The sequence below is a fragment of the Pristiophorus japonicus genome, chromosome 17, assembly GCF_044704955.1.
Source record: "Pristiophorus japonicus isolate sPriJap1 chromosome 17, sPriJap1.hap1, whole genome shotgun sequence".
Classification (NCBI taxonomy): Eukaryota; Metazoa; Chordata; class Chondrichthyes; family Pristiophoridae; genus Pristiophorus; species Pristiophorus japonicus.
The window spans coordinates 112602992-112629010 of record NC_091993.1 but is presented as its reverse complement, the minus strand read 5'-3'; the positions used below and the strand labels follow the sequence as shown (position 1 = coordinate 112629010).

Here is a 26019-nt window from a genome sequence, read left to right as displayed (position 1 = left end):
ACAATCCCTGAAAAAAAAATATGTGGAATAATGTGGTGCAATCTGAGAAGCCTGATCTTTCATAACAGCTTCAGCCAAATGCCACTAATGGTTAGCAGGTTTACAATCATACCACACATCTCCGTTTAGCAATTTCACACTCGTCATGTTAAGTGATTCGACTTCCAATGAGGACTGACTCCAATCGCAATTATATAAGTGTGGTCACAACCTGACTGGTGCTCAGAACAACCTGAGGCAGGTCCATCGATGGTTTCTGGAGAGAGCCCCTGAGCGCATGTTTTGAAGAGAACCATTGAAAGGTAAATTTAGCATTCAAACTGATGGTTCGGTTCCCTGCCTTTAAGGAGCTGCTGTACTGCAACTCCCAAGCCTGCAATAAATGTCCTTTAATGTGCTCACTGGTGCGGAACTTGGGGGGAAACGTGTTTCCTCACATTGTGTGCTTTTGAACATTAATGCAAGCGTAAGGTGATCTGCAGCACGCACTGTCCGTGGGTCTGTCTGTGTATTCTGGAGCAAGGTTTAGTTATTCCATTTTCCGAAGTGAGAAACAAATTTGAAGCCCCACTGTTTACATTGGTCTTCATGTGTTTGTGTAGTGGTTTTAGCCTGCTGTGTTCTCAGTCAGAATCACTGTTTTGAGTTTTCTGTAGCCAGATGTTTCTTCATGTAGCGCAGAATTTATATTTAAATTCAGTCACCGGGAATGTGTTTTCTTAATAAATATAAACGCTGTAGATTATATTTATCAGAGGTATATTACAACCTTTGCAGAGCTCTGAGGAAAGTGCAAGGGTGCGGGACTAATTGGATGGTACTTTCAAAGAGCTAGCACAGGCACGATGGGCCGAATGGCCTCTTTCTGTGCTGTATGATTCTACTTTTTGATACAAAAGCAAAATACCGCAGATGCTGGAATCTGAAATAAAAACAGAAAATGCTGGAAATCTCAGCGGGTCGGGCAGCATCTGTCGAGAGAGAAACAGAGTTAACATTTCAGGTCGATGACCCTTCGTCAGAACTGCCAATAGTTTGAAATGTAACAGATTCTTAAGGAAGAGCAAGGGGCACTGAAAGAGGGAGGGGAGAAAAGAACAAAAGGGAAGGTCTGTGATAGGGTGGAAGGCAGGAGAGATTTGAGAGACAAAAGAGATGAAGCGCCGAATTGAGATGAAAATGGCACAAGTTAGGAAACAAAAGATGAGTCTAGACAGGGTGTGAATGGCGGAATAATTACCAGCTGCCACGGAAAACAGAGAGAAACAAAATAAAAATAAAAAAAGGGGGGCCAGGGAGTTTTTGTAAAAAAAGAATATGGCCAGAGGTTATGGTCTGAAATTGTTGCACTCGATGTTACGTCCAGAAGACTGTAAAGTGCCTACACGAAAGATGAGGTGCTGTTCCTCGAGCTTGTGTTGAGCTTCATTGGAACAATGTAGGAGTCTGAGGACGGAGAGGTCAGAGTGGGAAGGGAACGGAGAATTAAAGTGACAGGCGACCAGAAGCTCGAGGTCACTCTTGCGGACGGAACAGAGGTGTTCCGCAAAGTGGTCACCCAATCTACACTTGGTCTTCCCCAGTGTCGAGGGAGAGCACATCATGAGCAGCGAAATACAGTCTGCTAACATCAAAATACTTTTTGATACTGCAGCTATGGGTTTCAGACTGGTACCTGCTTTGAAGCAGTGCGAACAGACGGTGCTGAGTTATACTGCTCTGTACTCTGGTAAAGTGGAGCAGTGTGCTTAAACCCTGAACAAAGTTGCACTCAGGATATTGGTTACATTTTTGAAGTCAATTCACAAGCGTCTGCCCTATCAGCTTTTACCAAACATTCAAAGTGTGAGGATGATCTTCCTGTGTGCCACCTGGGATCTTTTGAAAGTTTGAGGAGTTGACTTCACGTGGGATGCAGCTCCAACACCGCTGGTGTGAAGTCCAAGCGACGGGACATTACCTCCTCAAGGTGGTTTCACGCCATCTTGCAGACTGTCTGATCGCTGGCTACGCATCCCAGTTCGACAGCAGGCTGATTATTTGAGGTGACGCAAAATTGCGCTGTATCAATGCAACAACTGTAGTATAATCAGCCCATCTGTTGCACCCAAGGGTTCAGGTAAAAGGAAAGCAAAACTTTATTTCCGTTTATTCACTGCCTTGTAGTGGTAAGGCTATTTAATGGTGCAGGGGTTCATTTAATCCCTCTCACTGCAATGTTTTTCTGCAATCCAATATGGAATTCAAGAGAAATGTCTTTATCCAGAGATTGGTTCGAATGTGGAACTCACGACCACAAGTTGAGGCGACTCGCATAAATGCACTTAAGGAGAAGCTGGATAAACACATGAGGGAGAAAGGGATAGAGGGTTATGCTGATAAAAAGAAAGAAAGATTTGCATTTATATACTGCCTTTCACGACCACCGGATGTCTCAAAGCGCTTTACAGCCAATTAAGTACTTTTAGAGTGTAGTCACTGTTGTAATGTTAGTGTTAGATGAAGGGGGTGGGAGGAAGATCGTGTGGAACATAATCACTGGCATGGAGCAGTAACCCTTCGCTGTACAATCTATGTCATTCTATGCAATGCTACCTTGGTTGTGGGGGTTGGGGACAGTAATGCACAATTTCTATTTAATCCACTGCATCAATTCTGCCCGAGATATTTGAATGTAATAATTTGTGACGTAGATATTCTCGGCCAGCAGTAACAGTGATGACAATGACCAAGCGACATGCTGCTGCACCTTTCCATGTTCTGCTACCCAGACTTTAACCCAGGCTCCGATGTGTGTGCTCGCTCACTGCCGCTCAATGTTCAGGGGAACTGGAACGCTCAGTGGTATTACATGGCGGATGTAATGTATGAACCCGTGAGTATGCTCCCAGGTTTTTAGAGCTGTTGCATGGACCGCCATGCAGGGGCTGCCTGTTCTTTTACCAGGAACTCATCAGGGTCTGGAACAGAGTCGCCACCAAGCGCAGCTCTCCCCCGCCTGGAGTGGCCACTGTCCTTCGGCAGCCGTTGCTCAGGAATCCGTACCTCCACGACTGTGGTTTTAGGTGGCAGGAGGACGAGAGGGCTGTAGCGGGCGAGGTGACCAGGGTCGGGGACCTGCTTGATGGTCGAGGAGGCTCAAGCACGTGGGGAGATCCGGTCCGAACTGACCCCCGTCCAGACACAATTCCTCATTGGCACCAAGCCCCGAAACCTCCCTCGGGAGCTGGCACTTCACAACTTGAGCCTCCTCCAGGAAATCCTCTCCATGCCTCTCCACTTTGCCATCCTTGTCTGCCATCCGGACATGCCATGGCGCACCATCTTGCCGTCCAGAGGAGGCGGGGGCCCAATGCACTCTACATGGGAGTCCTCCCTTTATTTATTGGGGACTTGGCCTGGAGGGTGTTGCATGGAGCAGTCCATGCAATCGGTTTTTAAGTCGGTTCACGGACTCCCAGGCTTCCTGCAATTTCTGCAGTCTGGAGGAGTCCTTATTCCACATATACGTGAAGTTGCAGCCCCTGTTCCAATATTTGAAGGGGCTGCTCCTCAAATTCTGGTTGCATATCAGTGCCACGCTCCTGATCTTTGGGCACCCTGTGCGGAGGGGAGTGGGCAGGTTGGAGAGCCTCCTCGTAGGACTGCTCCTGGGCCTGGCCAAGGGTGCCATTAACCGGTCCAGGCAGCGGGCTATCGAGGGGGTCGTTCAGCCCGACTGCCTGCCTCTCATCTGCGGTTACGTTCGAGCCGGGGTGTCCTTGGAGATGGAGCACGTGATGTCCATTGGTACGCTCGCGGCCTTCCGCGAGAGGTGGGCACTGGAGAGACTGGAGTGCATCATCACCCCACGGCAAGCAAATTTTAATTTGATTTGTTTACTGTCAAAAGTTTACTTTGCTTAATTTCTCAGTTTTAGTGCCACTTTAATAAGGGGGCACTTGAATTATAGTTTTACCAAAATAGTTGTAGAGCTGTTGCATTGTGAGTGTCTTAGCCAGTCACATGATGTTCACAAGACTCAATAAAACCCCAGTCAGTTGCGTCTAGGTCATCCACAATGAGGTATGCAGTTGTGAGCCTAGTGAATGAACTGGTAATGTGTAGTGTGATCGTTAAACCTTTGTTAATAAACCAGTTCGTAATAGTTGTGACCGGTTCTAACGAAGGGTGATCGACCTGAAACATTAACTCTGTTTCTCTCCATAGATACTGCCTGACCCGCTGAGATTTTAAATTTTTATTTCAGATTCCAGGATCCGCAGTATTTTGCTTTTGTGTTGATGTTGTAGTAGTTCTTAATGGCAATATGTTGCTATGAATTCTTAAGCAAAGAACCCACGAAGCAAATACATACAGCGGATGGCAGTCAGGCAGTGTTATTCAACAGCACCTCACTCAGTGCACACCATCATCACCGGAGCAATACTCGGGAGAGGCGAGAGTTCGGGGCCCAGAAGAGGCGAGGGCCCAGGGGCAGCACGGGCCAGCCCACACTGCGATATGTGTGTGCACTAGGTCCATGCAGCAGAGCTGGTCTCCAGTTAGTCTTGGGTAATCCTTGCCACTGGACCAAGGCCTAGCTCTGTCAAGCCCGTGTGGTGGCTGGTGTGCAACGGCCACCACACGTTAAAAAAATCCACGCACAGGCACCTTCCACCTTTCAGGATGTAGTTCGGGATTCGGAATATAATTGAAAGACCTGGGAACTCAGCTGCTTTCTGCGTGGAAGCAAGTCATCCTCGTTTCGAGGGACCGCCTATGATGATGATGAAGATGACCTTACTCTCCCATCGCAAATGACAAAAACTCGTGAAAATAACTCCTGTACAACGAGAAACAGATCCTTACTTTTACTGCTGCATTTCAGCCTCATAGATACCCACCAATTTGAGAAGCTGCCCACAACAGGAAGCCATGTTGATGATGGTAAGATCACATCAGGAGGGCAGGTCCGTAATGAGATGCAGTAATAGGGATTTTGACCATCCTGAGTGCTGATCAAAAGCATCGGAGCCCGAAAAGTTAAAAATCACCTGAATTTACATCAGTGCTTGGCTGCTGGTGACCTATTTCAGCATTGATCTGTTCAGATAATCTCACCTGATACCAAATACCGAGGATCAGGTTTCTTTATATGGACTTGAAGCATTAATATTTACCATTATAGTGAGCTTTGTTTACCCAACGTTATTGCACATGAGAATATCAGTCAACCTAATCAGATCTTTAAGCAGCACAATTACCAATTTGCCTACCTGTTAAAACACACTGATGTCGTGGAGGACAAGAAATAGATGGAACAGTCTTTTTTTAATATTCGTTCCTGGGATGAGGGCATCGCTGGAAAGGCCAGCATCTACTTCCCACCCCTAATTGCCATCTTCTTGAACAGTTGCAATCTGTGCGGTGAAGGTACTCCCACAGTGCTGTGAGGGAGTTCCAGGACTTTGAACCTGTGATAATGAAGGAGCAGCGATATATTTCCAAGTCAGGATGGTGCATGACTTGGAGGGAAACTTGCAGGTGATGGTGTTCCCATGCGCCTGCTGCCCTTGTCCTTCTAGGCGGTCGAGGTCGTAGGTTTGGGAGGTGCTGCCGAAGAAGCCTTGGCGAGTTGCTGCAGTGCATCTTGTAGACGGTATACACTGCAGCCATGGTGCGCCGGTGGTGGAGGGAGTGAATGTTTAAGCTGGTGGATGGGGAGCTGAGGATATAACTTTGAGGATATAATGAGGATGGTGGATAGAGGTGTACCGATGGATGTGGTGTATTTAGATTTCCAAAAGGCATTCGATAAGGTGCCTCACAAAAGGTTACTGCAGAAGATAGAGGTACGCGGAGTCAGAGGAAATGTATTAGCATGAATAGAGAATTGGCTGGCGAACAGAAAGCAGAGAGTCGGGATAAATGGGTCCTTTTCGGGTTGGAAATCGGTGGTTAGTGGTGTGCCACAGGGATCGGTGCTGGGACCACAACTGTTTACAATATACATAGATGACCTGGAAGAGGGGACAGAGTGTAGTGTAACAAAATTTGCAGATGACACAAAGATTAGTGGGAAAGCGGGTTGTGTAGAGGACACAGAGAGGCTGCAAAGAGATTTGGATAGGTTAAGCGAATGGGCTAAGGTTTGGCAGATGGAATACAATGTCGGAAAGTGTGAGGTCATCCACCTTGGGGGAAAAAAAACAGTAAAAGGGAATATTATTTGAATGGGGAGAAATTACAACATGCTGAGGTGCAGAGGGATCTGGGGGTCCTTGTGCACGAATCCCAAAAAGTTAGTTTGTAGGTGCAGCAGGTAATCAGGAAGGTGAATGGAATGTTGGCCTTCATTGTGAGAGGGATGGAGTACAAAAGCAGAGAGGTCCTGCTGCAACTGTATAGGGTATTGGTGAGGCCGCACCTGGAGTACTGCGTGCAGTTTTGGTCACCTTACTTAATGAAGGATATACTGGCTTTGGAGGGGGTACAGAGACGATTCACTAGGCTGATTCCGGAGATGAGGCGGTTACCTTATGATGATAGATTGAGTAGACTGGGTCTTTACTCGTTGGAGTTCAGAAGGATGAGGGGGGATCTTATAGAAACATTTAAAATCATGAAAGGGATAGACAAGATAGAGACAGAGAGGTTGTTTCCACTGGTCGGGGAGACTAGAATGAGGGGGCACAGCCTCAAAATACGGGGGAGCCAATTTAAAACCGAGTTGAGAAGGAATTTCTTCTCCCAGAGGGTTGTGAATCTGTGGAATTCTCTGCCCAGGGAAGCAGTTGAGGCTAGCTCATTGAATGTATTCAAGTCACAGATTGATAGATTTTTAACCAATAAGGGCATTAAGGGTTATGGGGAGCGGGCGGCTAAGTGGAGCTGAGTCCACGGCCAGATCAGCCATGATCTTGTTGAATGATGGAGTAGGCTCGAGGGGCTAGATGGCCTACTCCTGTTCCTAATTCTTATGTTCTTATGTTCTTATGATCTCTGATAGAGAGAGTTAGGTTGCAACATTTTCCTCCTCTGTTTTTCAAAACATTACCTATCTGTAAAGAACATAAGAACATAAGAATTAGGAGCAGGAGTAGACCATACGGCCTGGATTCCCATGGAGTCCAAAAATCTATTGATCTCAGCCTTGACGATACTCAATAACTCAGCATCCACAGCCCATTGTGGTAGAGAATTCCAAAGTTAATTAAAGTAATTGAAAAGGTTAAATAGTCCCCATTGATTAAATAAAAATACATTCAGAATAGAAAGTGCTTATGTTTCTGTTCTGTAATATAGCATCACCTCCCATGAAGAGGAGAAATTAATGATGCCTTCATTCACAAAAGTCCATGTGGGATGTCTCATGTGACAGCTGAGCAAACATTAAAATGCCTTCACTGGTCAGTGTAAAGTTAATCTCACGTCTGCCATTGGCCACTATCTTTACCTTTGGTGGTTCCACCCTTAGTTCTTCTTCATCCACCAGACGTCTCACAGCACTTTACAGCCAATGAAGTACTTTTAGAGTGTAGTTACTGTTGCAATGTAGGAAACGCAGCAGCCAACTTGCGCACAGCAAGCTCCCACAAACGGCAATGTGATAATGACCAGATAATCTGTTTTTTGTTATGCTGATTGAGGGAATAAATATTAGCCAGGACACCGGGGATAACTCCCCTGCACTTCTTTGAAATAGTGCCACTCGATCTTTTATGTCCACCTGAGAGGACAGACGGGGCCTCGGTTTAACATCTTGTCCAAAAGACGGCACCTCCGACAGTGCAGCACTCCCTCAGCACTGCACTGGAGTGTCAGCCTAGATTTTTGTGCTCAGGTGTCTGGAGTGAGTCAGAAAGGTAAGTCATTGTTTTTTATTTGCACTAATGTGGAACCGGGAGGAGCAGGAGTGGGAGCAGGTGCCAGGCCGGGCTCACTCCCCTCTGGCTCGCTTTCCTCTCACTCCCAGGGCTTACCTGTGGGCCAGCTCTGCGCCAGAGTCAGACGCATTTTCCAGTGCTCCGGACCAGCGAACTGCATCGGGCCGCCCGATTGGCGTCTGCAGCTCACTGTTTAATGTTGGTGAAGCCCGAGACCCAATTTGTAGCGTCGTCTTCGAACACACACAGTCCAGGCATCCCGCCAAACTGGCACGGCAACAAGCTCTTGGTCATGCTCTCGCTATCTCTTCCGATCTCCTCCATTGCTAAAGCTGGATCTACGAAGCGTGGTTTCCTGTTTCATGCCAAACAATTCCCTCCCCTTCAGCAATTCTGAACTCTCTGTAAAGTTCAAGTCTAGTCAAGATATGAGCAATGGTCCCATATCTATGAAGGCTCTTCTAACACCTCGTTCACACTCCTGGACAGAAATACACCAAAAAGGTTGTCATGTAAAAGAAAAAAATGACTTGCATTTATATAGCACCTTTCACAACCACCGGACGTCCCAAAGCAATTTACAGCCAATGAAGTACTTTTTGAAGTGTAGTCACTGTTGTAATGTAGGAATGATGTAATGTGATAGACAATGCACCTCTTACCTCGAGCTTTCAACATCTCTCTTTCCAGCAGAATATATTTTAATCTCTTTATAGTTTATCAATACTATGGTCATAGGTCCACTTCTCTCTCGTGTTCCTCCTAAACTCCAAATATGCCATTCTACACACTTTTCACCTTCACTGCAAACTCACAGGGCAGGACTTTAGGCTTTTCTGTTTTCGAGGCGAAAACGGAGATGGGGTGGGAAGGTTATTGGCCGGGAATCGTTTGCACTTTGGTAAGGAATTTCCGCCATCTGGGCCCTGCGTCAGGGGGCATAGCGCTAAGGGAGACCTTGTACGCTTTTCGTGGCGCAAGGATGGGAAACTCGTGAACTAAAGTGCCGGGCCGTGTGCACTCCAAGATAGGCCGGCATGGTTGGACCGCACTGATTTCCCAGGCGGTCATTGTGGGCGCACTTCCGAACTGACAGATCGGGCAAAAGTCCAAACTACTGCCGGTGTCACACCAGGGGCGTTGCACACCTGGTGAAGCTCTTCTCGGCGGTGCTGCTCAGCGCTGCCGGAAAACCGGACCCAAGGAACGCGACGGGGCGCTGGAGACCTGAACGCCGCCCTTCACGCCGCTCCGTGGTGAAACCCGAAGTGCAAAGGACTGGAAAGTCCAGCACACTGTGTTGAGAAACCTTGAAAGAAAGACTTGCATTTATATAGCGCCTTTCACGACCACCAGACATCTCAAAGCGCTTTACAGCCAATGAAGTACTTTTGGCGTGTAGTTACTGTTGTAATGTGGAAAACGCAGCAACCAATTTGCGCACAGCAAACTCTCACAAACAGCAATGTGATAATGACCAGATAATCTGTTTTTAGTGATGTTGATTGCGGGATAAATATTGGCCAGGACACCGGGGATAACTCCCCTGCTCTTCTTCGAAATAATGCCATGCGATCTTTTACGTCCACCTGATAGGGCAGACGTGGCCTCGGTTTAATGTCTTATCCAAAAGACGGCACCTCCGACAGTACAGCACTACCTCAACACTGCACTGAGAGAGTCAGCCGAGATTTTTGTGCTCAAGTCTCTGGAGTGGGACTTGAACCCACAACCTTTTGACTCAGAGGCGAGAGTGTGCCACAGCTTGACATCAAGTCTCCCGCTCTATCTCATTCTTTCCCAGGACCTCATGGGGAAAATTTGTGCCCTCACCACATGGGCAGTAATCTGGCACTGCGGATTGCTGTCAAACCCACTTGATTTTCATTCCATTGACTTCGAAAGCCTCAGCCCTGGGCTCTGGCTCCAACCTCTGCTCAGACCATGACCCTGAATAGAAGTGGACTCTTCAGCGCTCGAGCGTAAAGCATCCACTAGGCATAGCACACAAAGGAAAAACAGACAGGTTTTTCCACACCAAGTGCTTGTGCTGCATCCAGGCAATGCCGTACATGCAGGTGCTAAAGACAAAACTGCAGTCCAAAATCTCTCAAGTTAAGTTTCGAGAGTGCAGGAATATAAAAGGCAGAAATTCCCATGGATGAAATTCACCTATAAAGAAAGGAAAACCTACATTAATATAACGCATTTGGAATGTTTAACACAAATGCACCAGCCAATTTGCACACAACAGGTCCCACAAATAGCAAATAAATGCACGTTCTTTCTTTGTCATAATGAATATAAATATTGTTGTGCCACTAGATCCTGTGTCTGTCCTGAAGAAAAACTTGAAATCAAAAAGAAAGACCTTTCACGATCTCAGGACATTCCAAAGCGCTTCACAGACAATGATGTTCTTTTTGAAGTGCAGGCACTGTTGTAATGTAAGGACTATTAATATGAACTATTAAAGCACTCGTACTGAATTACTGTGTGCACCTTCTTCATCAACACAGGAGTTGAACCCATTCTGAGTGTCAGCTGTGGCTCAGTGGGTAGCACATTCACTGCTGAGTCAGAAGGTTGTGGGTTCAAGTCCCACTGCAGAGACTTGAGCACAATCTAGACTGACACGACAGTGCAGTGCTGAGAGAGCGCTGCACTGTCGGAGGTGTCGTCGTTTGGATGAGACGTTAAACCGAGGCCCTGTCTGCTCTCTCAGGTGGACCTGAATGATCTTGTGGCACTATTTCGAAGAAGAGCAGGTGAGTTTTCTCCAGTGTCCTGGCCAATATTTATCACTCACTCAACATAACAAAAACAGATTATCTGGTCATTATCACATTGCTGTTTGTGGGAGCTTGCTGTGTGCGTTTCCCACATTACAACAGTGATGACACTTCAAAAAGTACTTCATTGGCTGTAAAGTGCTTTGGGATGTCTGGTGGTCAAGAAAGTCTCTACATAAATGTAAGTCCTTCTTTTTGACTAACACCTGCATAAAACAATAGTGCACATAAGAATTTAGCATGAGCACATTAAATGTTCGTATGTGTATTTTGCCAATGAGAAATTCTACCTTTTAACCTCAAATACTACTCAATCTCTAACTTAACCAACAGGCAGATTTACTGGTATGTTTTACAAATGGGGTGGGGGTGGGGAGGTCACTTAAATGCTACCCATGACGCCGGACTTAAATTTTAAGGTTAATTTTATGTATACATTTTCAAAGGTGACAACTTTTGTTTTCTCCTAATTTTCCTTAGAGGCTGCAAAAATATTGCCACGATGGACTCATTCAACCCTTTAAGACGTTTCAATGGCTGCATTAACTGTTTGGTCATTTTGTGGCACCTCTCCTTCATTCCTGTTTGCTTCAGTTACTCGCAAATCAAGGCTGCACCTCCACTGAGACGGAACTTTCCGTTCCTTGCGATCTGGAACGCACCCACAGAGTTGTGCACAGCAAGATTCGGAGTGACTTTCAACCTGACGGCCTTTCCTATGGTATCCACCACACGGAGGAGTCCATTTCAGCAGGACATCCGAATATTCTTCAACCGCATGATCGGCCACTATCCTCACTATGATGAGTTGACGGGTCAGGAATTCTATGGTGGCATCCCACAGCAGGCCAACATGCTTGAACACTTGCAACAGGCTGAGCGGGATATCGACGAGTTAATTCCATCCAACATGACCAGCGGCTTAGCAGTTATTGACTGGGAGAATTGGAGGCCGCTGTGGGGGAGGAACTGGCACCACAAGTTTATCTACCTTCGCCAGTCCATTGAACTGGTTCAGCAGAGGGACCTTTCTTTAACATGGCAAAGTGCCGCTGTAATTGCCAAGATGGAGTATGAAGAAGCTGCAAAAAACATTTTCACAAAGTCTCTGCAGCTGGGCAAGAAATTAAGGCCGAACCAATTATGGGGATACTACCTGTTCCCCAACTGTTACAACAATTTGCACAAGAACAGAAATCGAACGTACACAGGGAAGTGTCCTCCACGGGCAATATTACGGAACAATGAACTCCTCTGGCTATGGCAAGAAAGCACAGCACTTTACCCCAGTATTTATCTGCCCAAAGTATTCCAGTCTTCCAACAATGCGAAGCTGTTCGTACGGAATCGCGTGCAGGAGGCGATGAGGGTTGCAACGCTTTCCAAAGAGGAACATTCTCTCCCAGTCTATGTTTACACCCGAGTAATCTATCGAGATTGCCTGGATGAAACCCTCTCTGAGGTAAGGAGGAGGCAAACGGTGAACCGTTCATCAAATCCTAACAGCGGGGGAGAAATTTATTATCGCCACGTTTAGGGGCAGTAACCTTTGAAAGGTGGGGAACTTAACGCCAGGCGTTAATGCTGCCCAGCTTTCAAAAAATTGGCTTTCGCGCTCCACTTCCTTCCTGGTGCGCTAAAGGACGCAAGTGGGGCGGAGATCTCCGCAGTCTGCACATTGGGCTGTGCCGCGTTGCCGCGTACAAAGTGCCCTTCTCTCCCTCAAAGGGAAGAACTGTCGCTGCAGGCTCTGCAATTTAAAAGCCACCTACCTGGACCACCAAGGCCGCGGTGTTCCTGCACGATCAGACTGGCACTCAAGAAGAGTGCCGAGCCGAACGACCGTGGGCAAGAACCCACGAAGAAAACGGCACCAACAAAGGTCATTTTTTTTTTAAACTTACCTGGGCCACCTCGCCTTTAATCATCGCCCCGGTAACAGCCGGACACCTCGCCTTTAGTCATCGCCACGGTAACAGCCGGCCGCCCGAGCCGTGTCTCCTGCAGCTGCCGGTGCTGCTGCGGGGGGGGGGGGGGGTTGTGGGCGAAAGTGAATTTCGGGTCCGGGGCACTAATGGGGCGATGTGCACAGTGATGATGTCACGATCTCCGGGCGCAGGAGATTGGGACGCAACGCCGTAGCGCCGCCGCTAAACTCGCGGCCAATATGGCGGGAGTCGATGTCAGCGCTGACCCCGGGGTGCTAACGGGAAGCGCAAATGCACCCAATTTCTCCCCAACAAATCTGGAGGGCAACAATCTAAATAGGGATGGAATTTAAACTAATGGGTCTACTGATTCGTAAGTGTCCATTTTAAACGTCAGGTGTTCCTGTCAACTGCTGAGGAGCCTCGCAAAACTAGTTGTTGAGGCAGTACGGTGGCAACAACTCGCATTTATATAGTGCCTTTAGCATAGTAAAACATCCCAAGGCTTCAAAGAAGCATAATCAGACAAAAATTAACACCAAGCCAAAGGAAACATTAGGACAGGTAGCCAAAGGTTTAGTCAAAAAGGTTGGTTTTAAAACGTGTCTTCAAGGGGGAGAGAGAGTTCAAGGCAATACATTGCAGCACAGAGTTCTAAGACCAAGATTCACGGCCACTCGATGAGTTCTTGATCCATCAGCAGGCAGGGAGATTCCGTCCACACTGTTCGACCTGACCCTTAGCAGGAAGTGAAGTAACATCATCATCAAACCCGGAAGCAGAATGTCTGTACCCTACCTCGGACAGGAAATCGTGCATGGCACAGCTAAAGCTACCCAAAGGGAGAGACGGCTACAACTAGCGGGAGCAATTCATTTCCGATACAGGAACATAGGAGCAGGAGGAAGCCATTCAGCCCCTTGAGCCTGTTCCGCCATTCAATGACATCATGGCTGCTCTGTATCCTAACTCCATCCATATAGACTACATGACTTACAAGGTTTGGGGAAACAGGCTTGCATGGAGTAACTGAGTCCCAAAAAATAGGCTCTCATCCTATGGTTTTCAGAGAACCATAGAAATTTGCAGCGCAGAAAAAAGGCCATTCAGCCCATCGTGTCCATGCCGGCCGACAAAGAGCTATTCAGCCTAATCCCACTTTCCAACTCTTGGTCCGTAGCCCTGTAGGATACGGCACTTCAAGTATTAATCAGCAGGGAGCCACAAGGAGACCCAGACAATGTGATATATAGTTTTAATAATTCTTAATCTTAATGTAATCTTCCATCGATCGTGGTGAGATTCCACGTGTGAATTTTTAAAAATTGCTTTTTGGTGTAACTGCATCGTGTCACTGGCCAGCGCAACCAGAGGGTAGTAACACTTCACACTGACATCCGAAAAACCCAAAGGGCACCAGCTGGTGATTGACAGATGCCAAGGGTTGCCGCAGGTGGCTGATGGTCGCCAAGAACAGTAACTTGTAGCTGGCAGTACCAAAGGACGTTAACAGATGGCTGGCACTGCCAACAGCTGCAGCTAAAGCTTGGCAGTGCCGAGGAGCTGCATCTGGTAGCAGTTAATAGCGCAGCCATGCAATAGCAATGTTTTTCAGTATTCCACAAGAACACCAGGAAAGGCAGTATTATGTGCCTTACCACACAGTGTCAGCAAAATCAAACACTCTTTTAGGTCTATGATGCAGAAGGCTTTGAGGCAATGAGCCACCTACTCTGGTATGCGCAATCAATTTGTGGGCTCGCTCAGCCAGCTACGGGATTAGTCATCTTATTTCCATCTCTTCCCTCCCTGACTTCCCCACACCCCCCTCCCCAAAGAAATGGCTCACATCACCATATGAATGTGGTTGGAGGTTTGAGTTTCAGTGTTGGCTGACACTGCACTCAGCTACCGATATTATTTGATGAATCACGCCAGTCAGCTAGCAAATATTATTTTTGTGTGGAAACACTTAAAGACTTCAACCACAGTTACCATTCCAACACAACCTGATCCTTAGTTGACAGAGCCGTATCGCTGCACTATGTTTTTGCCAGTCAGTATTGTCAACCTTTCTCCATGTGCGATCATCAGGGGCCATTCTTCAATGTCAAATAGAATAGAACAAACACAATTAGGTACAAGAAAAAGACACTTGATCCATCAAAGCTAATCCCTGCAGTACGCTAACTCTTTCCTTCCATACTCGAACAACTGTTTTTGTTCTATGTGGCAGGATTATCCCAAACACTTCTCACTCTGAGTGAAGTAGGTTTTTTTCGTATCTGTTTTATGTCTATAGTTGTATTTCCATTGATGACCTCTATCCCTACTTTGCTGCCTTATTTTGAAGCAATACTCAGGGGTCAAAATTCCCTTTGTAATGCCACCTGTTAATGTAGTGTCCCTGCACCTTACCACAAACTCACACGAGGCATGGATATATCAGACACGGTCACTCTGTGACCTTCACCTTTTATTGCCAGGACCAAGGCGTGCTGACCCTGGGTGGGATCTCCCCTTTTATACCTGGAAACCCAGGTGAGGAGTGTCTCCCGCAAGTTCACCCCCTGTGGTCAGGGTGTGCATTTCTAGGTTACAGGTACAGTGTATATGAGTTACAGTTACATGACTATGTCACTGCAAGATGGTTAAATACACGACACATTATGGAGTCATTAATTGCAAAACAGATGTTCTTCTGTTTTTCATTAATTGAATTCCACCCCTTGCTACTGGCACCTCCATTCAAGTCCATTTAGCTCATATTATTCCATGCTGTACGTACAATATGCGGTGCATCAGAGCACTGTGCATTCGTGCATAGAGTAGATGGTACTGCCCTCACCCCCTCGGCGGCTAACAGGCAGCAAAGGCCTACTGTCGGTATTAAGCGGCGCCCATGGCTCGGGAGAAATTTGGTCGGCTCTTTGGTAGAGGCTGTGCCATCGACCGGCAGGCATGTGGTGACATCAACCAGCGTGCAACGCCCCCTTGGCACCGCTCCCACGATATTCGGTTAGTACGGACGCCTAACGGCCAGGCGTCCATACCGCCTGGGAAAAGTGGAGGGAACATCGCAGTGCTCGGGCGTATTCGCCCAGAGATCAAGGTCAGTTTTTTTCTTTCTTTATTTAATCTTCTTTTCCTTAGTTGTAACAGAGGGGAAGTTTGTGAGTGGGTCGGAGAAGTTTGAGGTTTTTTTTTCTTTTTTCCCGTTTCGTCCCGTTTTCCAGCTAGCATGGCAGCAGCTTCCCATCGGGAAGATCAGACGGCCTCCTGAGCTCCCACCCAAGGATGAGTGTGCAACGTCACTTTTTAGCGCTGCTCTCTCAGCGTAAAAACTGAATTTGGCGGTTTGAGCCCGCGCCTAACGCCCGGCGGTAAAATCAGCTCTCGGGCGGTGACACCGCCTCAGAAACGGCGGTACCAAATTTCGACCCCTGAGCGCTTACCTTATTTACACCATTTAATATTTTTGAGATAGATTGATGAGGTCCAGCCTTGGATTGTCCTCTTCCTGAACTGTAAGGCTTGAACTTCTTGAATTTGTCGGGTTTTCCTTTACACAGAAACATAGAAACATAGAAATTTACAACGCAGAAGGAGGCCATTTCGTCGCATTTTGTCCGCGCCGGCCGACAAAGAGCCGCACGGCCCTCGGTCAACAGCCCTAAAGGTTACATATAAACCTATGAACAATGACGGAAAGGCAAAGAGCACCCAGCCCAACCAGTCCGATTCACATAACTGCGACACCCCTTATACTGAAACATTCTACACTCCACTCCAACCAAAGCCATGTGATCTCCTGTGAGAGGCAAAAATCAGATGAAAACCCAGGCCAATTTAGGGAGAAAAAATCTGGGAAAATTCTTCTCCGACCCATCCAGGCGATCGAAACTAGTCCAGGAGATCATCCTGGCCGTATTCTATTCCCTGCAGCACTTACCATTATATCTGCGCTGTCCAATAAAAGTTCATCCAGTCTAATCCCAATTACCAGCTCTAGGTCTGTAAACCTGCAGGTTACTGCATTTTAAGTGCCCATCCAACCATCTCTTGAAAGTGGTGAGGGTTTCTGCATCCACCACTTTTCCAGGCAGTGAGTTCCAGATCCCCACAACCCCTTGCGTAATGGCCCCCTCAAATCCTCTCTAAACCTTCCATCAACCACCTTAAAACTATGCCCCCTCATAATAGACCCCTCCAATGCAACAACAACAACAACTTGTAATTATATAGTACCTTTAACCTAATGAAACGTTCCAAGGCGCTTCACAGGAGTGTTATAAGATTTTAAAAATTGACACTGGCATAAGGAGAAATTAGGGCAGGTGACCAAAAGCTTGGTCAAAGAGGTAGATTTTAAGGAGCGTCTTGAAGGAGGAAAAAGAGGTAGAGAGGGGGAGAGGTGAAGGCAGGGAGTTCCAGAGCTTGGGGTCCAGGCAACAGAAGGCACGGCCACTGATCGTTGAGTGATTATAATCAGGGATGCTCAAGAGGGCAGAGTTAGAGGAGCGCAGACATCTCGGACGGGGTTGTGGGGCTGGAAGAGATTACAGAGTAAGGGAGGGGTGAGGCCATGGAGGGATTTGAAAACCAGGATGAGAATTTTGAAATCGAGGCATTGCTTAATGCAGACACAGTGCAGGTCTTTTATAGCAAACGAATGGTTGGAGCATCGTTTTATTTGGTATAAGCGATTGTGGATTTGGGAAGGACAAGGGAGCTCTGGATTGAGATGAGTCATGGCCAGGCATGACATGTGTCAACAGTATGTTTAGACAAACCAGTAGTCCTGTCAAGAGAAACTAACGGTGCAAGCATTGTATGTGGCATGGCAATCAGAACACAGCGCAGTATTCTCAGTATAGTTTTATATTCTACTAATCTGCCTATATATCTCAGTACTCTGTTAATGTTCTGAAAATGTGTTACCACATTACCTGCATAGCAAAAAACGGTGAGCTCCCAGATCCCTTTCCAAGTCTCCTGTGCTAACTCAGTCGCATTCATTCATAGCTCTTTCAATCTACGTGCATTACTTTTCACTTATTGCTGTTAAACCTCACGTGTCATTTCTCTGTCCCTTTAAAGTTATCACTTGTCAACATTAGGGGCTGGGTTTTCGCGTTGAGCCTTTTTCGGGCGATAATGGCGGTGGGGCGTTAAGTTTTGTGCCGGGAAATGATTTGCGTCTGCAGCCACAAAATTCATCACTGGGCCCTGAGAGTGGGGCAGAGCGCCAAGGGAGGCGTTCCACACCTCTCTCAGGGTGCTAGGCCGGCTGAACAACTGAAAATTTGTTGCTGAAGAGCCGGCCTCGGAGCTAAGACAGGCTTCGCTGGAAAAAGGAAATCGCCAACCAAAACACAAAAAGCATTCCCAATACCTTGCTCACCCCACATAAAGATAAATCGCAAAAATCAAACAAATAGAACCAGTCACACTTCCCTCATGTAGTCATTCCTTCCCTCACCGCCGCTGGAACAGCTTTCCCAGACGGTCCCACTAGGGGGCGCTACAGGTCCCGCTCCAAACAAATTTCACAACCGTGTCGCAACCGGGGGACGTTGCACACCGGCGCGATGCTCTCGGGCAGTACTGCTCAGCGCCCCCACAAAACCGGCACCCCAATTGTCCCGGCGGGGCACTGAAAGCTGGCCACCCGGGCGGTAACCATTTCCACAGTCATTACCGCCCCTCCAGGGCGTGAACAGAGGCAGCAACAGAACGAAAATCCAGCCCAAAATGCTGTGTCCGAAAGGACATGGAGTGTTTCTGCCCAGAGGAGTGGTGGAAAGGACCCAACACCGGCTCCCCTTCATTTCCCCGCAGGTACGCTGGGAACATGCCGCTCCAATGCAAGGGCTACCAGAACACATTGGCACTAGGCCTTGCACTCAGCCCTACTCAGATCAAAGGATTTGAACGAGGCGGGCAGCAAAGCAATGAAGCACCCAAAAAGGCCAGTGCCCTTTGTTCAGGTCCTCCATCAATCTTCACAACTGGGGCCCTTCTAGCTGTTGTTTTCAGGAAACAGTATGGTGGCCCGTGCCATTGCTGCAGGCCTGAGAGCAGTGGCTGCAAAAAGTCAGGCCTATGTGAATGACCTGAATCCAGAAATACAGGCGGGTACAAGTCACATCAGGTACAGCATACCTCAGATTAATTCCGCCTGATTAGCATTGATTAGAGGGGAGGATAATCGGTCTCCAGTCTCCCTCAGTTCTCCTGTTCTCCTTCAACCTGCAAGCTTTTAAAATCTAATTGTGATATCATTTAACCACTACTTCTTAATTGACCTTATTTTCTTTCCTCTTCTTTTTCAACGTTGCTGGCGTTGTTCAAAGGGCCTCACTCTTCCATCCAAGTTTCTCAACTAAGATGTTTTCTAAAGGAAGGAATTATTTACAACAACATAAAAAAAAGTTTTTTCTCTCGTGTGGAAATATTGGAACATTGTCCCAGCATGTGGGAGCGCAGGTGCTCAAAACGTTAAGCATTTGCCTCACAACCAATAAGGAGGTCGGCTTGATGGTCAGAGCAGCTAGATGAAATGAGTTCTCGGTTGGGTCACTATGTAGTAAGCAAGCATTCTACTCTGCAGGGAGAAGACGATAAAAGGAAAAACTGGAATGCGACACCTTCCCCAACTTAAATTTTGCCTCCCAACACTGAAAGTTAAGACACAAGGAGCCATGTGTGGCCCAGACCAACACAGGACTGGAGTACTGCGCATAGTTGTGATCTCTTTATTTAAGGAGGGATATAATTGCATTAGAGGCAGTTCACAGAGAAGGTTCATGAGGTTGATTCCTGAGATGAAGGGGTTGTCTTATGAAGAAAGGTTAAGCAGGTTGGGCCTATACTCATTGGAGTTTAGTAGAGTGAGAGGTGATCTTATTGAAACGAATAAGATTCTGAGGGGGCTTGACAGTATAGATGCAGAGAGGGTGTTTCCCCTTGTGGGAGAATCTAGAACTAAGGGGTATAGTTTCAGAATAAGGGGTCGCCCATTTAAAACTGAAATGAGGAGGAATTTCTTCTCTTGGAGGGCCGTGAATCTTTGGAATTCTCTACCCCAGAGAGCTGTGGAGATTGGGTCACTGAATATATTTAAGTTGGAAATAGACAGACTTTTGAACGATAAGGGAGTCAAGGGTTATGGGGAGCGGGCAGAGAAGTGGAGTTGAGGCCAAGATCAGATCAGCCATGATCTTATTGAATGGTGGTGCAGGCTCGAGGGGCCAAATGGCCGACTCCTGCTCCTATTTCTGATATTCTTATGTATTCACCTTCCTGGAGGGGTCTATTAGATGTTGTGCATTTCTGTTGGGGAAAAAAACCCACATAAAACGCATTTGTTGTTATGTATTCAGTCCAGAATCAGTTGTGACACAGGAAAGAGTTATTGACCTTTTCATTTCAGGAACTAACCTTTTTTAAAAAATTCTCCTTAGGCTGACCTTGTTAGTACAATTGGTGAAAGTGCGTCTCTTGGAGTTGCTGGGATCGTTGTGTGGGAAAGCTCAAATGCAACACGAACTGAAGTAAGATTTTTTTTCAGCTTTTTCATTTCTCAGGATCCAAATTGCCAACTGTGTTTAAGCGAATAGCCATAGTTGCCTCAATTTATGTAGTCGTGCTGGTTACCTGGAAATAGTCAACCAAACTCCGGAAGAAGCGATCCGTCACTACATCACAACACTGGTGGAGCAAGTCTGAAAGTTGTACTGTAATCATGGAGGGCTGGCCTATCGGGTCTGCGCTGGCTCTTTCGAAGGGCAATCCAGTTAGTCTCACTCCCCCGATCTTTCCCCATTCCCCTGCAAGTTTGTCTCGCTCAAGTATTTATCCAACTCTCTTTTGAAGGTTATTATTGAATCTGTATCCACCACCCCATCAGGCAGTGCATTCCAGATCCTAACCATTTGTTGTGTTAAAAAGCTTTTTCTCATGGTTCTTTTGCCAATCACCTTAAATCTGTGTCCTCTGGTTATCGACCCTTCAGCCATTGGAAACAGTTTTTCTTTATTTACTCAACTAAACCCTTCATGATTTTAAAGACCTCCATCAAAACTCCTCTGAGCCTTCTCTGCTCCAAGGAGAACAACACCAGCTTCTCCAGTCTATTCACGTAACTTTAATCCCTCATCCCTGGAACCATTCTTGTAAATCTCTTCTGTACCCTCTCCAAAGCCTTCACGTCCTTCCTAAAGTGCGGTGTCCAATTCTTCCTAAAGTGCGGTGCCCAGAATTGGACACAATCCTCCAGCTGGGGCCAAACTAGATGTTTTATATACATCTGAACCCAATTTCAACATTTGGTCTTTGCAAGGTTCAGTGGGGGAGTTTTACAAGCTAGGCCACAAGATGGAAGCTTTAATGGCAGCGCTGTGTGTCCTCCCAGTAGAAGCAAAAATTGCTGAGACGGAACTGATAGCAGCTGCTACACCTTAGTCCTTCTGACCGAAGAGGGCAGCATTAGCAGAAAGAGACAGCAAAGACAGGCAGGCCATACATAAAAGAGAAGCATGTCAGAAATTCTTTTTAAAGCTAAGTACATCTCCAATTTCTGATAGCATTAGCATCATACAAACCGGTATAAAATAAACCTTCAAAATAAATGTAACATAAAAAGTGTATAAATATCTGGTTTGCAATGAGGCTAAAGTTTATTGGGATAAACTTGGATGAAACATAATGGTTTCCATAGTAATGGCACAAAGAAATGTCATCTATGAAAAGTAATCAATCAGAATCGAAGGATGGAGTGACAGAATGGATAGATAACTTGGAGTTTTGCACTTGATTACGTTTAACGCTACGTTATTTCTTGGGGTGTCATTCCACAACAAGGTATGACATAGGAACTGGATTTTATGATTATTAGAATTAGAATTCGATTCCCCTTGAGTGAGTTTTTATTCTGATTTTATTAAATGGGTCGGATTTTTGGCAGGTTGCGACCGGATTTTCGCTGCGATTTGAGGCGGCTTCCCTCTGTGGCTTCGGTGCCTCTCCTGCCTGACATACCATGTCCCAAGCGAAAGGGTGGGTCAGTGGCCTATTCCCTGGTCGATGCTGCAAACACTCATCCGCCTGGGGGAGTGCGAGCATAGTCCAAGGTGGCTCCTGTTTTTCACTCCCATGCTAAATGGAAGTGTCATGCGGGGGTTTGAGGGTGCAAACCCATGGTTAACCCATCAACGCTGCAGTACGTTGGAGTTTCAGTGTGCTGTGCCACAGCGATTCCCTGCCCCATCAGGATTGAGTGTTCCTTTTTGTATCAGCCGTGGCTCAGTGGGTAACACTCTCGCTTCTGAATCAGAAAGGTTGTGGGTTCAAGTCCCACTTGAGCACTAAAATCTAGGCTGACTCTCCAGTGCAGTGCTGAGGGAGTAGGAGTTGCCACCTTTCAGATGAGACGTTAAACCGAGGTCCCGTCTGCTCTCTCAAGTGGATGTAAAATGATCCCATGGTGCTATGTCGAAGAAGAGCAGGGGAGTTATCTCCAGTGTCCTAGCCAATATTCATTCCCTCAATCAAGATCATTAACATACAGATTATCTGGTCATTATCACATTGCTGATTGTGGGAGCTTGCTGTGTGTAAATTGGCTGCTGCGTTTCCCACAATACAACAGTGACAACGCTAATTACAACAGTGACAACGCTCCAAAAGTACTTCACTGGCTGTAAAACGCTTTGGGACTCCTGGAGGTCATGAAAGGCGCTATATAAATGCAAGTCTTTCTTTTTTCCTTTTAATTAGGTTGTTGAAACGCAACCACTTATCGGGAGCATAGTTACCGCGAGTCAGATTGCGTGCCCCATTTTGTAACCTTCACCATGGAGAAACTCACCGCTCTTCATTCTCTTTTGTAGCACACCTGCACAGTGTTGCAGAGCCTGATTGACGAGGTCCTGAATCGTTACATCTTGAATGTGACACACGCCGCGAGACTGTGCAGCAGGGAGCTGTGTCAGAACCAGGGCAGGTGCCTACGGAAGAACTGGGACTCCAGCGACTACCTGCATTTGAATCCAAATACCTTCAAGATACGCAGAAAGACAGGCGGGCACCTGGCAGTGATCGGCCACCCGTCTCCCGAGGATCTGCAGCACATGGCCGAGAAATTCACCTGTCAGTGCTACGTTGGAAAAAGCTGTGACTCTCACCAACCCGTTCACTGACACAATCCCATAGAGCTGAATCTCGATAAACCTGTCAGTTTTTTTCTTTATTTATTCGTCCACGGGATATGAGCGTCGCTGGCAAGGCCAGCATTTATTGCCCATCCCTAATTGCCCTTTGAGAAGGTGGTGGTGAGCCACCTTTTTGAACCGCTGCAGTCCGTGTGGTGAAGGTACTCCTACAGTGCTGACTTTGTTGCAGCGGTTTGGAACAGCTGAGTGGTTTGCTGGGACAGTTCAGAGGGCAGTTAAGAGTCAACCACATTGCTGTGGGTCTGGAGTCACATTTAAAAACATAAGAACATAAAAAATAGGAGCAGGAGTAGGCCATACGGCTCCTCGAGCCTGCTCCGCCATTCAATAAGATCGTGGCTGATCTGATCATGGACTCAGGTCCACTTCCCTGCCCCCTCTCCATAACCCCTTATCCCCTTATCGTTTAAGAAACTGTCTATTTCTGTCTTAAATTTATTCAATGTCCCAGCTTCCACAGTTCTCTGAGGCAGCGAATTCCACAGATTTACAACCCTCAGAGAAGAAATTTCTCCTCATCTCAGTTTTAAATGGGCGGCCTCTTATTCTAAGTTCATGCCCTCTAGTTCTAGTCTCCCCCATCAGTGGAAACATCCTCTCTGCATCCCCCTTCATAATCTTATACATTTCTACAAGATCGCCTTTCATTCTTCTGAATTCCAATGAGTAGAGGCCCAACCTACTCAACCTTTCCTCATAAGTCAACTCCCTCATCCCTGGAATCAACCTTGTGAACCTTCTCTGAACTACCTCCAAGCAAGTACCGTATATACTCGCGTATCCTACGATCTCACGTATCATGCGACCCCTAAATTTTCATCCCCAAAACATGAATTTATCATATATCTCATGTATCATGCGAGTCACTTTTTTGAGATACCAGATGCCACTAGGCTAGGCTTTCAAACAAGTTTAACAAGTACCCAACACGTAACAAGTACCCTAACACATAACAACGATCGAATACAGACCTTAACAACCGAATCATAAAACATCGAGTGGATTCTGCTGTGAAAGCTGTTCGCGAATCGAACACCGATATAGCAATCATTCCAGCTGGCTTGACTCGCGTCGTTCAGCCACAGCCTCTACTGTGTTTGCGGGTAAAAGAAGCATGGGCTGAGATAGATGGAGCCTCTAATAATGCAGCAAACTTCAGAGGGAGTTGTGGGTGGCGATCTCTAGACCACAGCAAAGATACAGTACAAGTGACAATAGAGGCTGCAATCCAGCCCAGGAGATACCTGCCGAGATTCAGCGTGGATACGGTCTGCTTAACAGCCTAACAGCCTAATCTTGGCCAGCACTTCACACCCGCAAATTTTGTATCTCGCGTATCATGCGACCCCCCAAATTTAGGTTAGAATTTAGGTCTTCAAAAGTCGCATGATACGCGAGTATATACGGTATATCCTTTCGTAAATATGGAAACCAAAACTGCACGCAGTGTGGCCTCACCAATACCTTATGTAACTATAGCAAGACTTCCCTGCTTTTATACTCCATCCCCTTTGCAATAAAGGCCAAGATACCATTGGCCTCCCTGATCACTTACTGTACCTGCATACTATCCTTTTGTGTTTCATTCACAAGTACCCCCAGGTCCCGCGGCAGTTTGCAATCTTTCTCCATTTAAATAATAACTTGCTCTTTGATTTTTTTCTGCCAAAGTGCCTGACCTCACACTTTCCAACATTATACTCCATCTGCCAAATGCCAAATATAGGCCAGACCGGGTAAGAATGGCAGATTTCCTTCTCTAACGTATTGTGGGTGGGCACCCACTAAGGACATTAGTGAACCAGATGGGTTTTTCCAACAACCCAGTAGTTTCATGGTCACCATTACTGATAATAGCTTTTAATTCCAGATATAATACATTAACTGCATTTAAATTCCCCAGCTGCCATGGTGGGATTTGAACTCATGTCTCTGGCTTATTAGTCCAGGCCTCTGGCTTTCTAGTCCAGTAACATAACCACTATGTTACCATACCCATATAATACACTGCTAATACCCTAATACATTACTTGAGGAACGTGCTTCAACTAGATTTATGAGGGCATGTGGTCTTCAAATTTCATGTTAAATTTGGAGAAAAGGATTTTCTTTTTCACCAAACGTGCTATGAACTAGATTTTATTTTAAATTACGTGAGATGTCCTACTCGGTAAATCGAGTGTAGAGTATGATACAGAGCCATAATAGATTGATTAGAGAGCCATAGATAGATTTTTGGAGTCTAGGGGAATCAAGGTATATGGAGATCGGGCGGGAAAGTGGAGTTGAGGTCGATGATTAGCCACGATATTATTGAATGGCGGAGCAGGCTCGAGGGGCCGTAGGGCCTACTCCTGCTCCTATTCCTTATGTTCTTGTGCTTTTATAATACACCAGAAAGATCCCGGGTTCAATCCCCAGTCCATGTTGATTCAGCTAAGCTCAAGTGTGGCCCATACCTCCAACTGACATCGGAGTTCCTAGGTGAGAGAGGGGGAGGTCAGCTTGTCCAGTAACCTCTGCTGGTAAATGTGTATATGTAAATGTAGGACGAGGACAGGTTTGCACTCCAGTTCATCCTGGAAAAGTATTTGGGCATTTTTCCATATACAGTTAAACTGAAGGGAAAAAAAAACATTTTAAATACTTTTTTTGGTGCTTGCTTCATTTCAACGTCATGCCAGTAATTACATTAGAAGTGATTTTTTAACATAATCCTGTGTGTCATTCTGACTGACAGGCAGGAAGCAAAATGGAAGCCAATTCCTTCATTCTGAGGCAATAATGATAAAAACAAACTTTGTTTTCAATGATTATTTTTTTCATTGTGATAAATGTTGATGATAGAGGAATCATTTAGGGTTTGACAGGGTAGATGCAGGGAGGATGTTTCCCCTGGCTGGGGAGCCTAGAACCAGGGGTCACAGTCTCAGAATAAGGGGTCGGCCATTTAGGACTGAGATGAGGAGAAATTTCTTCACTCCTTCACTCACAGGGTTGTAAATCTTTGGAATTCCCAGAGGGCTGTGGAAGTTCAGTCGTTGAGCATATTCAAGGCAGAGATCGCTAGATTTTTGGATATTAAAGGAATCAAGGGATATGGGGATACTGCAGACAAGTGGAGTTGAGGTCGAAGATCAGCCATGATCTCATTGAATAGCGGAGCGGGCTCGAGGGTCCAAATGGCCTACTCCTG

General features: G+C 46.4%; 1 protein-coding gene across 1 annotated transcript; it reads left to right on the top strand.

Moving 5' to 3' along the window:
* The first annotated feature begins 244 nt into the window (after positions 1 to 244).
* On the top strand, positions 245 to 23070 carry LOC139228269 (hyaluronidase PH-20-like). The gene is made up of 4 exons (XM_070859451.1): positions 245 to 302; positions 11141 to 12122; positions 20055 to 20144; positions 22482 to 23070. Exons 2-4 carry the CDS (start codon positions 11163 to 11165, stop codon positions 22788 to 22790), a joined length of 1359 nt encoding a protein of 452 aa, XP_070715552.1. The 5' UTR covers positions 245 to 302; positions 11141 to 11162; the 3' UTR covers positions 22791 to 23070.
* Positions 23071 to 26019: the final 2949 nt, after the last annotated feature.

Bases quoted from the DNA above. Each gene is read 5' to 3' on its own strand.
- LOC139228269 (XM_070859451.1), top strand. From the start codon at position 11,163: ATGGACTCATTCAACCCTTTAAGACGTTTCAATGGCTGCATTAACTGT. The intron at 12,123-20,054 runs GTAAGGAGGAGG...AATTCTCCTTAG, and splicing joins TGGATGAAACCCTCTCTGAG to GCTGACCTTGTTAGTACAAT. The intron at 20,145-22,481 runs GTAAGATTTTTT...TCTCTTTTGTAG, and splicing joins CAAATGCAACACGAACTGAA to CACACCTGCACAGTGTTGCA.